Here is a 15,006-nt window from a genome sequence, read left to right as displayed (position 1 = left end):
TCAAATGTTTGTTCATTGCAGTGTAAAAAGCTTCTGAAATAGCATTTTGTCTAACAAAGGGAATGACATCTAGTCAGTATATTTTATATTTTTTATATATTTATAGGTTATATTAACCTATATTAATATGAAAAATTAGATAACAACCAAGCTGTAATATACCCCTGTGCTGAGATGAGGCAGGTCTCTTTGCAAGGTCTACAGTCTGTCACACCTCAAGCTGGATGAGTAAACTTTCTTCTTCATGTCTTAGTGATGTGTTTTGTTAGTGAAAATGGAAATCAGTTTTTTACTGAAAGGCCAATGTGGACAAATATGGTCAAATAGAATTGTATATACGGTATATACGGTTGACCTAATATGTTGTTCAATTTTACGCAAATGTTATTGTCCCTCAGTGTACGTGTTGTGTGTCCTTCCTGTACCTGGAGTTTGGAAGTTGATGCGTCTCATCTCCACAGGGTCTGTAGGGTGGTGGGGCGTAATGTCTGCGTTGTTCAGCAGACATTTTGTGCGTGGCTCAGACTCTTTTCTTTTGCGGCTGGAGATTAAGACAAACGAAGAGTACAAAGAGGGGAAGACGCAAAACAAAAACAACAGAATAACTTTTAATGAGCAAGCACTGGGAAGCTGGGAATGCGTATCATGGACGCAAAATTCTCCTTCACCTTCACTAATTGAAGGCATCTTTTTTTGCTGAGGCAGGCTATTTTGTCTTCCCCTGTAAAATGCAATAAAGTACGGCTAAACCTTACCTGTCAGGTTTGCTGTTTCCAGAGAAAGCAATAGGAGTCAAATAAATATATATAAAGATGGTGAAAACACAACACACAAGGAGAAAGGGAGAGGGGAGAGGCAAGAAGAGAGATAAATCAATAGAGAGCAGTTTAAAATTCACAGGGGTCGCTGCTGGGCTCGCAAAACGCGAGATAAAGCTCATCAGCATTAGGAGGAGGTGTGTGCATGCGTGTGCATGTGTGCACATGTATCAGTGTGTGAGAACAAGTGAGTATTTAATGAAATGCACAAGTAAGTGCGTACATTTGTGAGCCTGTGTCTGAGTGTTTATGAACGTGTGTGTGCTAATGTGTGTGCACGAGGGTGCAGATACAGATAGGGAAAGGGAATGTCAGGGCCAAGGGCAGACTTGGGAAACACTATTCACCAGGGAGAGATGGATGGGGAGATGGGAGAGTGAGGGGGAGAGAAAGAGAAGAGAGAAAAAAAGAGAGAGATCCAAGGAGAGATGTTACTCTCCCTAACCACCAAGACTGAGGTAAGGCAAGGTCAGACACTCAGGGATCATCTGACAGTAGCAAGCTATACTTGTGCTGCTCACACCAGCCCTGGCCTCCTTAAAATAATTCAGGGAGCTTCCCTGGTATGTAGGGCGACCTCTTACACCACTGTTCAGCTGGGACTTCATTGAGACTAAAAGCTACAACTAACTGTAAAACAAGGGGGAAATATTGAATGTATACACATGTTCCAATGCCCCAGGATGCTGAGGAATAGGAAATTCATTTAGACTTGTTATGCCTCTTGTAAGGTTCATTAAGCATAAAAGAATAGTTTGATGTCCACCACTAGAATTAAATAAATAAAATACAATAAATACACTAAATTTTACACTGAAATGGGTTAAAACTACTAGTAAGTAACTTGGGTAACATTGGAATACCATCCTTGTGGAGTATTCTTTCCAGAATCTTTAAATACAAATCTGTGACATCTCTTGGTTGGTAGATTGTACCATTCTAGGTCCAGTTATTGAGCACCATCTCAAAGAATCTCCTCCTTCTTTCTCCAATCCCCTCACTTCCCACAACCATCTTTTTTCACAGAAAAGCTCTTCCATATTTACATGCAACAATGTTGTTGGGTCTTTGAATATCATGCTGCTGTGAATAAGAAAATAGCCCCCACTTTAAACATGCTCCCTAACATGCAATTTTGTCCCAATAGCCCAATTCCAAAACACTGCAAATAACTGTTTCAACATCAAATGACAAGAAAATTTTCATTGTGTGTTGCTGGATAAGATAGAACCCTGAGATTCCCTGCATATTTGCCATTATTCAGTAAAAACACGGATCACAATTACTACAATACTTACTTACTACTTACAATACTGCTTGTGTGTGTGTGTGTGTGTGTGTGTGTGCGTGCGCAAAGCAATTAAGCAAAGCCACTCAGTACAAATTATCTAATGTCTTGTGTACTAACCCTAAACCCAAATCTTATTTTCTTTCACTTGAGGTTGAACAATGTTATTCTAAAGTATTATAAGTCCAAATGCAGGTCCAACTGCATTGTCCACAAAAAAAACAACTCACTTTTTATACAGAAGAATGGCAATGACGATGCAGATGATGAAGACCACAGCTAGGACTGGGCCCACCACCCATATGAGTCCGTCACCAGTCTCTACTGGAAGAGGGTCCACCACCAGCTCAGGAGTCATCACTGTGTCGGTATAAGGGCTGGTAGCAAACATTTTCTGAACAAAAAAATCAGGTAGACGTTAACATAGAACATGAAACACAATCCAGGTTACACAATGGTCCCCAAACTAACAAACACAAACTGTACAATAATGTAAATGCTGAGTTAACTGAATTAAGCAGAACAATATTAAGCAGACCTTATGTATTAGATTCACGTGAACAAAACTGAAGTGAACAAATATTAAATGAACAGAACCGGATTATTAAATCTACTCTGACAAAAGGAAATTCACTAAAAGTAAATCAACTGTTCTGTGATGAACTGAGCTGAACTAGTAACTCACCCCAGCAGTGGCGTTGAGTTCAGCCAGCAGGAAGAAGACATACTCCTGGCCAGGTTCAAGAGGCTTGTTCTCACAGCTGCTGTGGCGGTGGTCAGATCCCACCGTGAAGCTGGAGGGCAGCTGCCTGAAGCAGGCTGTGACGTAGGGCTTCCTCTGGTCCAGCTGAGCCAGCTGACGGCGTGAACGACGCTTTGGGGTCACCTCTCGCAACAGCTGATTGACGTAAGAGGGTATTTTGTTTACTTTTAGCTTGTTTTCCTTTTTGTATCTTTTGATTTAACAGTTTGTACAACATCAGTGCTAAATGAAATGACAGATATTTTACAAATATCAAAAATAAGTTCACTAATAATGTTTTCTGATGCTCTCAACAATTTGTTTATGATCTGCATGATTTGCATCAGTAAGTCAAACTCTTAAATTTCAAGAAGTATGACAATATATCTATATGGTATGGTCAATAACATTATAGGACCACCCCAACACCAATGATTAATATTTGTAACTTGGCAGGATAAGAGGTTATCATTTTTCGTCCCAGTAGATAAGTTGCTTCTGGATTTAAGAACAAGATCCCTTTCAGTGAACTGACTGAGACCGAATGAACAAACTGTAGGTGTAACTGCACCCTTGGATTCAAAACACTGCTAACTGTCTGGAAATGTTCCATGTAACCAGGCTTCCACCACCAACATCCAACCCCTTTTATTCATTTCAAACAACAGACAGAGGCAGGCACTAAGCAGAGGGAATGTGTGTAATCCCAAATCCAATAGCGAGGGTTGCTGCTGATCAGGCACTCAAGGTGACCCCGAGCTATGGGAAGAGTGGGAGAAGACTGTGTAATTCTCTCTGCATGCTTGGGGGGGATCAATTAGCATAGCTGAGATGTATTTATGGCTGTGTTGTGTGCGCCCATGTCTGGTACATGGTGTGTACTATACAATTTGCCTAGCACATGCAACTGTTAATAACACAAACGTGTCTCTGGAATGCCTCCCTAAAAACACAGTTTTGCCAGTTAAGAGAGTTGTTATGGAAGTTTTGAAGTTGCCTCTTCCTATTAAATATGCTTAGTTATCGTTGACCCAGTGCACCCAACTGAGCTGATAATTTCTAGAGCCAGAATAGCCCCACATCTTTTGCTTTCAAAATATCCTACCTCTTCCATGTCCATCTCATCAGGGTTCTTCAGGTTTTTGACAGTTCCTGAGGTCCTCTTGAGTGGCACCACAACAACATAGAAGTTCCTGGAAACACAGCACCATAGTAAAATATCAAAAAATCATAGTGACTCTTTATTGACATTATACAGCATTTTAGGTAAAAACATTCAACCCATGTTTAACGGAAAATTGGGTCCTATAATCATCAGCATTTCAGAAATCCTAAGACCTAAACTCTCATTTCACCACATTTCAGACATCCTGAGATCTCAATTACAAACCTAAATTCCCCAACCCTAAAAGATAATTCAGACCGAGCCTGCAGAAACCCTTCTTTAAGCACACTATGCTATACTCACTTGACATCCTTGTTATCGAGCGGTGGGAAGGACATGGTGAGCATGTTGTCAGGTTCAGCATAGATGTCAAGCTTGGGTTTCTTGACCAGGATGAGTGGTGCGGTCCGGGCAACTACACGGTGTCTGGGCCCACCCTCCATGCTTTCTTGGCATGTCACCCTGAATTCATAGGTGGTATTGTGCCTTAGCCCAGTGATGAGCACTCTCATCTGCCTGGCATCCACATCCATTTTCTGACGGTTGTACTCAATCTACAGTTCAATAAATGGTCCAGAAGTTGAATCAATAATTGGTAAGAGGCATAGTTGGATATATAATAATTTTGGTAGTTCAATAGACAGGTGGTTGAACAGACATAGATGGATAGGTAAGGAGGCGTATTTATGTAACAAAGGATATGGTTAAGAATGGATGTGCATTTTCATTACATGAATAACGGAATGGATTTGTTGGAAAGGAATATGATTGGGAGGTGAATTGATGCATTGAAATATAGATAGACATTTTTAATTTCAGATTTCTGAACTATTTCTATTTCTATTTCTGAATGTGATTTTCAGAATGGTTTTTATATTAAAACTTAACAGCTCAGCTGACAGTTGAAATAATTTTTTTGCCCTGCATTAAACTCACCGTGCACTTGTATGGAAACCTGCTTTCAGAAAACTTCCATGCAAGGACCACTGTGGTCTTGGTGGCCCACTTGACAGTGAAATTCTTTGGAACGTCTATTGAGCGGACGAATGCAAGAAAAAAAACAAAGACAGTGCATCTTCAGTGAATGGATCATGTATAGAGACCAAGGAAAGTGAAACAAAATAAGAACCTTTGGTTTAAAAAAAAAAAACTGTTGTTCCCCTGCAACGTTCCTCTGGGTTGGAGAGTGTAACGGTGAGCTGTGATTGGCTGTGAGAAGGGCAACGCCATTGGTTAAGACACACAGCACGTAAGACTCATGGACGACAAACCCGTGGAGCACAAGGGTGCGCCCACTGGCTAGCTATCGTGGGTAGTGCCAACCAGTCTCACTACTGTCTTTGAACCCATGACCACTTGAGGATTAACAACTGACCCATGTGGTCCCAATGCCAACTGTCCCTAAACCTCTACTGAGTCGGGTTGGCACTGCCAACGTGCTGCCAGGAGGGCATAGAGACAGACTGAAAACACATCATGCCAATAGTCCTCAGCAGTGCATCTGGGGGATGCCATGCCACAAACTGTCCCGTTAAGGGACAGGGAAAGGGGAAAGGAGGAATTAGGAAAGGAAGGGGGTTAGGAAGGTATATCTAAAAACAAACCCCAACCCCAAAATAAAATGAAGAACAAACATCTGCTTCCTGTCATGTTAGAAAATACTCTTGGAGTGACTGGGTTTGACTGAGGTCCTACCTTGTTTGAAAACTGGGGATGTGAGATGACATTAGCTGTGTGAATGTGCTTGGCAAAGGGTTGCAAGGATGACTGACAGGAGTGTCTGACCAAACAGCACTTACCTTGAAATTCTAGGCTGCTCTCCTCTTTTTCAAAATGACTGACTATAACTTACTGACTTGGGTTTTACCTTATTTGGGTTAGTGAAGTGAGTATCCCACGGCAAACAATTTTAATATCAAGCTTTTCTCTTTCTTGAGGAGAAGTGGAGGTGGTTGAAGGAGGGGGTGGGGCATTTTAAATTTTTGTGTTGTTGCAGCTTCTTTTTAGCCAATTTCCACCCCCTAATAACCGGTTGGGAAAGAAACAGGCAAGCCCTACCTGTTGGATCAAAGGCCACCGTCCGATACTGGATAGGCGGGCTGTAGGGCCCTGGACCTACACTGGTGTGTGCACGTATTTTTACATCATATGCAGAGTTTGGTTTGAGGCTGTTGAGCACATAGCTGGACCGGTTGGGAGGCAAGTGGAGCTCCCGTGGTGCTCCTCCGGTACCGGCTTCCTTATAGGCCAAAGTGTACTCTGTGATTACCCCATTCCTCTCAGCCAACACAGGTGGAGACCAGGACAGCTGCACGGAGCAGCATGTCACATTGGAGCTCTCCTCAATTTGAGGGTATCCCCCTGGCGTATTCTCGGGCACATTGAGTTCTACCACAGCCTCCTCCCCAAAGCCTCCCCTGCTCTTGGCTGAGATTTTAAAGAGATAAGTGGCCCCCCGGTGAATGTTGCCAACAGAGTACTGTCGTTCTTGGGGAGCAAATTCCAGCGTGGCCAAAGGAGAGACATCTCTCCGGCCAAACTGGAGCCGGTAACCCTGCAGGTCCATGCCGTTAGTCAGGTCTGGAGGGTCCCAGCGAACCACAGCTGACGTCTCTGAATCCTGAGCCACTGACAGATAGGGCGGACCAGGCACTGCACAGATAAAGGAATAAAGCAAATGTAGAAGTTAATTACAAACTGAACACCAGGAATATTACAGTTCTATCAAGGGAATTGAGGGAGTGCTTTTCACAAGGCAAACACCACTTTAGTTATCCCATTCATATCATGGCCACTTGCCAACAATTAGCAATAACATCAAATAAGAGCAATTCAATTAGAATCATACATTTTTTATAAACATCATTTGTTTGTTTTAAACATTATGAAACACAGTTTCTGTTCCTTCTTACAGTATGTTACTAGGCAAAATATAACTTTGAACCAGAAGTTGACAGGAGTTCACGTTTCACAAATTCAGCAAAGCAGCAGTGCAATGCTCTTTAGGTACTGAAGCCCCAGCACTGTTGCTACTGATACCTACAGTATACTAGTGAAGCATTCATTTAGCAAGGCAAACACATTTCTGTATCAGAACTGTCTGACCATACTGTATGGCACAATAAAAACAATGGACATGGACTGCCAAGTTGCCAACTAATGAGAATCAAGAATATTCAGAGATTATCGTACACATAAACAGATTGCATAATCTAGATTTACAGAAATAATATTAATTTCAGCCATCCATCAGACAACACCCTAATAAACGGAGTCAGGTTGTGTTGCATTGTGAACTTCAGACCATCTAAATTCTTGAGTGATCACTGTACCCATTACCATTTCATGACACATGTTAGCTCCATCCAAAATAATTTCTGTACTGCAAAGCATCACTAAAACTTTAACCAGAGAACAGTGCCTCTTTCAGCTGTAAGAGTCATCTCTTGTTGTAAAATGGATGATCCACGCTTGGGGTCTAGACACCATTCTTCAGAGTGGCCCAGTTTTGCTGCTCTTACGGATGACACATGTCCCATCTCAACTCTCCTTTTAAGGCCCCATCAGGGTGATAGAGGCAGGAGCTGTTATGGGAAGCCTTCAGTTCTCAGTTGCCGCCAAAGCTTTGTGAGAGATAAGTGTGGCTATTTCACACTTGAGCCAAATCTCTCTGTAAATAGATTCTACCTTGACCCACTCATCCATGTACCTTCTTTCTCAGAAATACAACGCCGTGGCAGGACGGAAAACTGACTGACTGAATATAAGTGAGGTTACAATTGCAGACATACACGCTATTAGTGATGTACTCAACTGCAAATACGTTTGTTATTTTTGTATTAAGAGACTGATTGGATGAATGATATAAAATAAGTGATACACAAGTAAACACTGTCAGTTTACTTACCATTATGAATTTGATTTCCTACCTCTCAATGAGAATGTGAGACCATTGGTGAGAATATTGGCTATTTCTTTTCAAAAAGCTTGCCAACTGGGTCGCTAACTGGGTCGGCAGCAAATTAGTTGATCCTGGCAGTGAAGCTTTCTCAGCATAAATTAGAAAACGCTGAATAAGCTGAATACAAATGATTAACTCTAGTTTAATGTGTAACATACATTTCATCATTATCTTTATCTCAATTATTAGCCACAATTATGGATACATTTTCCTTCTTCTTTACTATACATCCACAGTTAACTATTACACTAAATTCATTTAAATTAAAACAACATCTATTTTAGTATTTTTTCTGTACACTAATGTTGTATCTACATCTGCTTGTGTCTATATTTGTGCACATGTATGTGTTCATGTGTGTGATGGTACAGGCCCTGGTTTGCAGCTCCAGCTCCTACTGTATATGACCATTCTACCTGCACACAGAGCGATTTGGCTTGTTGGCCAGTATGGACTTAATGTAATTTGGAGAGGCTAACATTAGACTGAGGCAAAGGTACTCCCTCTCAGTGGAATAGTATCATTGTGTGGGTATGTCTGTGTGTGTGTTGGTGTACATGTGCCTACATATAGTGTATATTCCTGTGCCAAGACGCAAGTCTTAATGGATGCATAGTAAAAGCACACACACAATGCAATCCACTCCACACAGTCCCCTCACTCTGCACATATTATTCATTTCCGTTTTCTAATGGTGTTCTTTCTGAGGGCTATTGCTAGAGGAGGGTTGATGGGTGGATGGTGGCTAGTCAGCTGAGCCTTTGCCGGTAATGGAAAGGCGGGGGCGCTGAGGGTTGGGTGAGACAAATGCTCCTAATACTCCTCAGCTACATAGTACAGCTCAGCTTTGTGTCATTTAAAAGCCTTCATGCTCACTGCTAATCAAGGAAATAGAATCAGAGATAATGATCCTGCGACGACTGTGTATGTTTGTGTGTGTTTTCCATTCCATTCTGAATTTCTGTGCTTCGCTTCTAACCTCAACAAACCTTTGTGGCCCTGAAACTATTTCATTATTTGTAAGTTTAAAACAGTGGCCTATTGTGCACTTGAGAGAAGGATCACATGTATTGAGCCAGCAGATTGGTGTTGGGAGGAGTGTGTGGTATGTGTGTGGGGTGGGGGTGGTGGAGGGGTGCTACAGGGTGATGAGACAGAGACCAAGGGTGAATGAGGGATGATGAAGGTGACTGGGGACAAGGAGCAATCTGCTGCAAAGAGGGTCCAACAGGGATATGAGGAGGCAGAAATGTGAGTGTGAGTGTGTGTGTGTGTACATGAGTGATTTTGGGGTTCTTGGACACCTTGATTGTCCCTTTCCACCTCTCCTCAGTGTTCATCACTCCCCTCATTCTTTCCCTATCTCTCCACTTCTCCCCTTGCACACTGACCAATCCCCCTTTCATTTCCTAATCCCCCCATCCCTATCTCTCTGCGTCCATTTCAGGGCCAACCCTGGTTCAATCCCTCCTTGTGGGCCTCCAGGCACGTTTCCCATCAGGCCACAGTATTAACATCCTGCTGTTGACACTCACTCAGCCTGATTGAGAAAAGGGCGATCAGGTTTCCTTCTTATTTCCCCCATCTCTTGTGCATGCCACAACAACATATACATACAAACAAACAAACACATTATGTGCAAATTACATTATGCACATACAGTATCTTACAAAAGGGAGTACCCCCTCACATTTTTGTAAATATCGGATTATATCTTTTCATGTGACAACACTGAAGAAATAACACTTTGCTACCATGTAAAGTAGTGAGTGTAGACACACTTGTCTTTGTACTCCTCCCATGGTTGCGGCCACACATGCTTGACACCATCTGAACTAAATAAGTTTATCTTGGTCTCATCAGATCACAGGACATGGTCCCAGTAATCCATGTCCTTAGTCTGCTTGTCTTCAGCAAACTGTTTTCAGGCTTTCTTGTGCATCATCTTTAGAAGAGGCTTCCTTCTGGGACGACAGCCATGTACACCAATTTGATACAGTGTGCGCCATATGGTCTGAGCACTGACAGGCTGATCCTGCACTCCTTCAACCTCTGCAGCAATACAGGCAGCACCCATACGTCTATTTCCCAAAGACAACCTCTGGATATGACGCTGAGCACGTGCACTCAACTTCTTTGGTCGACCATTGCGAGGCCTGTTCTGAGTGGAACCGGTCCTGTTGAACCGCTGAATGGTCTTGGCCACCATGCTGCAGCTCAGTTTCAGGGTCTTGGCAATCTTCTTATAGCCTAGGTCATCTTTATGTAGAGCAACAATTATAGCCTAGGTCATCTTTATGTAGAGCAACAATTCTTTTTTCAGATCCTCAGAGATTATTTGCTATGAGGTGCCATGTTGAACTTCCAGTGACCAGTATGAAGGAGTGTGAGAGCGATAACACCGAATTTAATGCTCCTGCTCGCCATTCATTCTGAGACCTTGTAACACTAACGAGTCACATGACACTGGGGAGGGAAAATGGCTAACTGGGCCCAATTTGGACATTTTCACTTAAAGGTGTACTCACCTTTGTTGCCAGCAGTTCAGACATTAATGGCTGTGTGAGCTGTACACTCACTACTTTACATTGTAGCAAAGTGTCATTTCAAAGATATAATCAAATATCTACAAAAATGTGAGGGGTGTACTCACTTTTGTGAGATACTGTATATATACTTTTTAAAATCCTCTGTCGCCCCAGATGAAAGGTTCTCTACTTTGAGCTGCACTCTTCTAAATTGAAAAACAACCTCCCACTGCTTAACCTGTGGCTACAGCCGCCTATGGAGGCTTAACATATCCAAGGTCATTAAAGGTCATGACAAATCCATCACTATTCCATCTTCCCTCTGTTTTTAATTTAGAATGCTTACTGAAGGAGTGTTTCTGTGTATGGCATTGGTCCATGGAGTGAAGTAATTGGTAGGGTAGGAAACACCATGGTGTCAAATCTGCAAAATATTTCACATGGCCCATCAAGGAAGTTACTAAACATGCAATGATGGGATCAGGGTTGATATTTCAAGTCAGCTGACTGCAGACATTAGTGGAATAAGTATCCACACCTTTTTAAACACCCACACACACATCACTCAACATCCTTTCACAGGATGCAACAATCGAAATGAAGTGCTGTGAGGCTGGGGGATGGGAGTTTTTAAGCTGTCAAGATACTACAAGGGCAGGATACCCTACTAATGTCTTCAGTGTCTGTCTAACAACCGGGTGACTGAGTTCATTTGAATCTATATCCTCTCTTACTCGCAGTATAATTAATGAATTATGCAAACCACTTCAAGTAATTACAAACAGTACACATAAAACTTCCAAATATAATTTCATCCATCCGTCTATCGCTGAAAGCCTTAAATCATTACATTATGGTACAAAATGATACACACTAAAACTTAAACGTAATCTACAAAAATACTGCGCTATCAACAATATTGCTGTATGTAGTGTACAGTATCAGCTGTAGAACTGCTTTTCAACATTCCCTTTCATGCCTTATGGGTTTTTAAATCAACATTCATCTACCTTTTGTGGCCACCATTACTGTATCTTGAGATTGTTTTGGATACTTTCTGAAACACCAAACTACCACAGAGGCTTGTTTGAATGTATGGAAGATGAAAAGACTTAGCCATTGATGTGAAGTATTTATAGTATAAATAAATAATAGCATAGTTTCTGAAGGTAATGTTGGTTTAATAATTTGATATATACGTTGAGATCCATTTTTTGTATGTCTTTATTAGGTACCTTGCCAAAATATATAGTCAATGCATAAAATACATATGTGTTTTTTGTCTGTAGCAATAACCTTACATTTAAATTTATATAAGAGTATAAGAGTGAAGAAAAATGAGCAGTAAGAAGAAGGGCTCGTAAGAAGGGCTTGTTAACTAGCACACTGTCTAATATGAGAACTTTGTAATATATATATATATATATATATATATATATATATATATATATATATATATAAATTTCAATGATTTTGTCACATTTCAGATCAGAAGAAATTTTCTAAAAATGGCCACTAAGGTTGAAGTTATTCTGGAAAAATAAAAAACAAAACAGAGACAGTACACAAAAGATTTGGGCATCCTTCTGAAAAGTAAGCCAATTCTTAAACTCTGACATTTTATGAAATCCCAAGAGAAAACAAAAAAATCCTTTTGTTCCCTGCCTGATACAGACCACAGGGAATCCCACAGTATATCAGAAATCTCACAACCAGTGGGGACCCTGCAATTCTTTAAGCCATCCTAACATCCCTCAGAACAAGAAGGACAATGCCTTCACCTCTGAAAAAGGCTGCATCGTCACCCCACCTCTCACCCCTTTTGTATTTATCTTGGCCCCCTGGCATAAACCATTTCTTATACTTCAATAATAAAAAAGGAGAGGCTTTCCCTCTGAGGAGAGACAGAGTACGATAGACTGGCGTATCAGTCAGCTGGCCCTGACAGGAGGATGGAGAGTGACAGCACTCACTCAAACCCCATTGCCAGAGTCGCACTCCTTGATCCCAGGATCTGGGAAATCTGCCTATGTTTGTGTGTGTGTCTATTGGTGTGTTTTCGATTTATGATAGTATGCCACAGCATGGCTCAGTAGTGGAGACTGCATGCACTCATTATTTTGTGTGAGTGATAAGGTATGTATGCAGTTGTGTACATGTTGACTATCAAAGCTGCCTGGCAGAGATGCTCACATAAAAGGACCCTCCAATCTTGACTTGACGGCTCAAATTCTCTCAAAGAAGGCTTTCGCATTCTTAAGCAGCCAGCCTCACAGGTTTACATCATGTTCATGGTAACTAAGCTGCTAGCGTCCAAAAAGGCTCAAGTGGTCCAGTTTAACTGGTGTGTCTACTGGTGGTCCCAAGGAAAATACTGAAGACAAGGCTTTGTACAGTAGTATGCATACATTAGCCTACAGTATCATTAAAGCTCACACCAACGGCCTAAAAGAGGTTTTCAAGTACTTCACACCACCTTCTTGATCTCTAAAAATCTGTGGTTAGTCTTCTGAACATGATTCAAATGATAAATGCTGCCCTGATAGAAGCAAACATCAACTCAACTGACTGAACTGTTCTTGAATCCATACCTCTGGATTATGTGGAAAAAATGTTTTTGATAAAATTTAGTACCGGTATTCAAAAATTAATGCAGAATTAAGTAAAAAGCCGTTAACATGAGAAATACCTTTAATAAGGACGCCTAATGCACAAAAATGGAAAAGGATATGTTGCATTTGGTCACATTTGCTTTTTCAGATCTTCTGAATAGGTTTGAATCATTTAAACGCACCACATTGTAACTGTAAATAAATGTTGTTAATCAAAGAAAATTCAAAATACAGAGATGATAGCCTAGCAGTAACAGCAGGATGAGAAGGTACCCCTTAGCCAAAGGCTGAAAAAGAACTTGTTACCTTTATTGGCGCATTAATAAAGGTTCTGCAAACAAAGCAACAAATAAATTATCTATCATTGTACTGACCTGCCCCTTTGGTCACCACCAGTTTGGGTTTGCTCCGGGCTCCATCCCCCTTGGTGGTGTACGCTGCCACCGTGATGGAGTAAGTGGTGTCTGGCTTTAGTCCTCCGATGACCATTTCCTATGGGAGACAGGGAAGAAACAGGAACAGGAAAATGTCAAAATGCGCCTTGAATTTTTGATGATTTGACCCCGTTCATGCTGATCAACCTGCTTTATGCAGAATGTTAATCTTAGTGAAGTATCTACTAGTCCTCTTCATTAATTTTCAAGAGGCATGCAATAAATGTAACGTTTTCCCCAGTGTAATGGGAGACCATTCCATTAAGTAAATCCTTAGAAATGCCAAGATGGAGGTGGGACATTTAATGGAAAAAGTAGCCCCCCTTATTCCTTTAGTAATATTCCAATCAACAACTTAACTTTGTGATAAATGCATGCTGAATACATCCTGCCCATTCGCTGGCAGTTTTTACCTCAGCCATTAAGTTTCCTTGAGTCCTCTTCAAAGAGAGGCTTCCGATCAATTCTAATGAATCTTTCAAGGGAGCAGGTTTGAACGAATGCAGAATGAGGTTTTTAACAGGCTGGTTGGCAAAGGAATGGGAGAGGTCAATAAAGGTAAATGAGCTATAAGTACTGTCTTGCACTTGTGATGGTATTCACGTAATGCAGAAAGACTGGGGATTCAAATCTGGGTTCAAAATAAGTGTACAATTTGTTGAGAAAAAATCTGCCGTTCTGGAAAGTTGTAAAATCTGGATTTCATGTGAACTACTGTTTAAATGTTTCAATAACAGAGACACAAAAAAGGCTGTGAACTTAGGGCAGTACAATCATTCTAAGGCACCACATAGAAAATTAAATAAAATGCACACACACACACACACACACACACACCACCAGAGCACTAGACAAAACATACTGTATCAACACACAGCATGACACAAGTAGCATTAGCATTCCAGGCACAGTGGGCAGTGGATATTGCATCAGCCACCATTTTGTAGAAGCTAGCTGGCAATAGAAGTTTGTCCTTTTTACCTTAGTGGCGTAAAGAGATGGCCGGCCAGACAGCTGAGGTGAAACCGCTTAGCCACTTTGTTATCCAAACTTATTGAATTAAGATTGGTGAGGTTGTGCAAACTGTGAATTAAACCAGGTTGATGCAATAGCCGCCGTTTAAACCCTTTCAGCTACACAAAGCACTCAAGCGAAACTTCGTACTCACATATTCAGCTGTATCGTCCGTTTCCCACTAACCCCCCCCGCCAAAGAGGAGAATGCAGGAGAGACAGAAATATTTTTTTTAAATAAAGAGAGAGAAAAGAAAAGGAAGAAATAGGATTGTGAGAGACATGGGCATTAGAGGTTTGGGAGCAGAGGTTTGGTATCAGAAATAGGTCACTGGTTTTGTGAGGTCAGGAGAGAGAGAAGCTGTTTGAAGCTTATGTTAGGAGGAAAAGCTGAAACAAGACTGAGAGTCTGTGGGGCCTGGTTATGTTTAAATGTTACTGTGCA

At 41.3% G+C, this 15,006-nt stretch overlaps 1 protein-coding gene across 4 annotated transcripts in view; it reads right to left on the bottom strand.

The window, feature by feature from the left end:
- ptprsa (protein tyrosine phosphatase receptor type Sa) overlaps positions 1-15,006 on the bottom strand; it is a 188,228-nt gene that overhangs the window by 38,056 nt on the left and 135,166 nt on the right. For 2 of the 4 annotated variants that reach the window (XM_046050635.1, XM_046050632.1), the window contains exons 13-21: positions 13,489-13,606; positions 6,072-6,665; positions 4,950-5,044; positions 4,317-4,567; positions 3,954-4,041; positions 2,792-3,004; positions 2,337-2,500; positions 756-767; positions 426-541 (exon numbers count right to left, since the gene is read on the bottom strand). In XM_046050635.1, the coding sequence (XP_045906591.1) occupies positions 426-541; positions 756-767; positions 2,337-2,500; positions 2,792-3,004; positions 3,954-4,041; positions 4,317-4,567; positions 4,950-5,044; positions 6,072-6,665; positions 13,489-13,606 (1,651 nt within the window). The remainder of the gene's footprint in view (positions 1-425; positions 542-755; positions 768-2,336; positions 2,501-2,791; positions 3,005-3,953; positions 4,042-4,316; positions 4,568-4,949; positions 5,045-6,071; positions 6,666-13,488; positions 13,607-15,006) is intronic. The other 2 variants (XM_046050633.1, XM_046050634.1) reach the window with 1 other exon arrangement.

This window comes from Micropterus dolomieu, linkage group LG05 (assembly GCF_021292245.1).
Source record: "Micropterus dolomieu isolate WLL.071019.BEF.003 ecotype Adirondacks linkage group LG05, ASM2129224v1, whole genome shotgun sequence".
Taxonomy (NCBI): Eukaryota; Metazoa; Chordata; class Actinopteri; order Centrarchiformes; family Centrarchidae; genus Micropterus; species Micropterus dolomieu.
The sequence above is the reverse complement of the archived record's forward strand: the minus strand, read 5'-3'. Positions and strand labels throughout refer to the sequence as shown.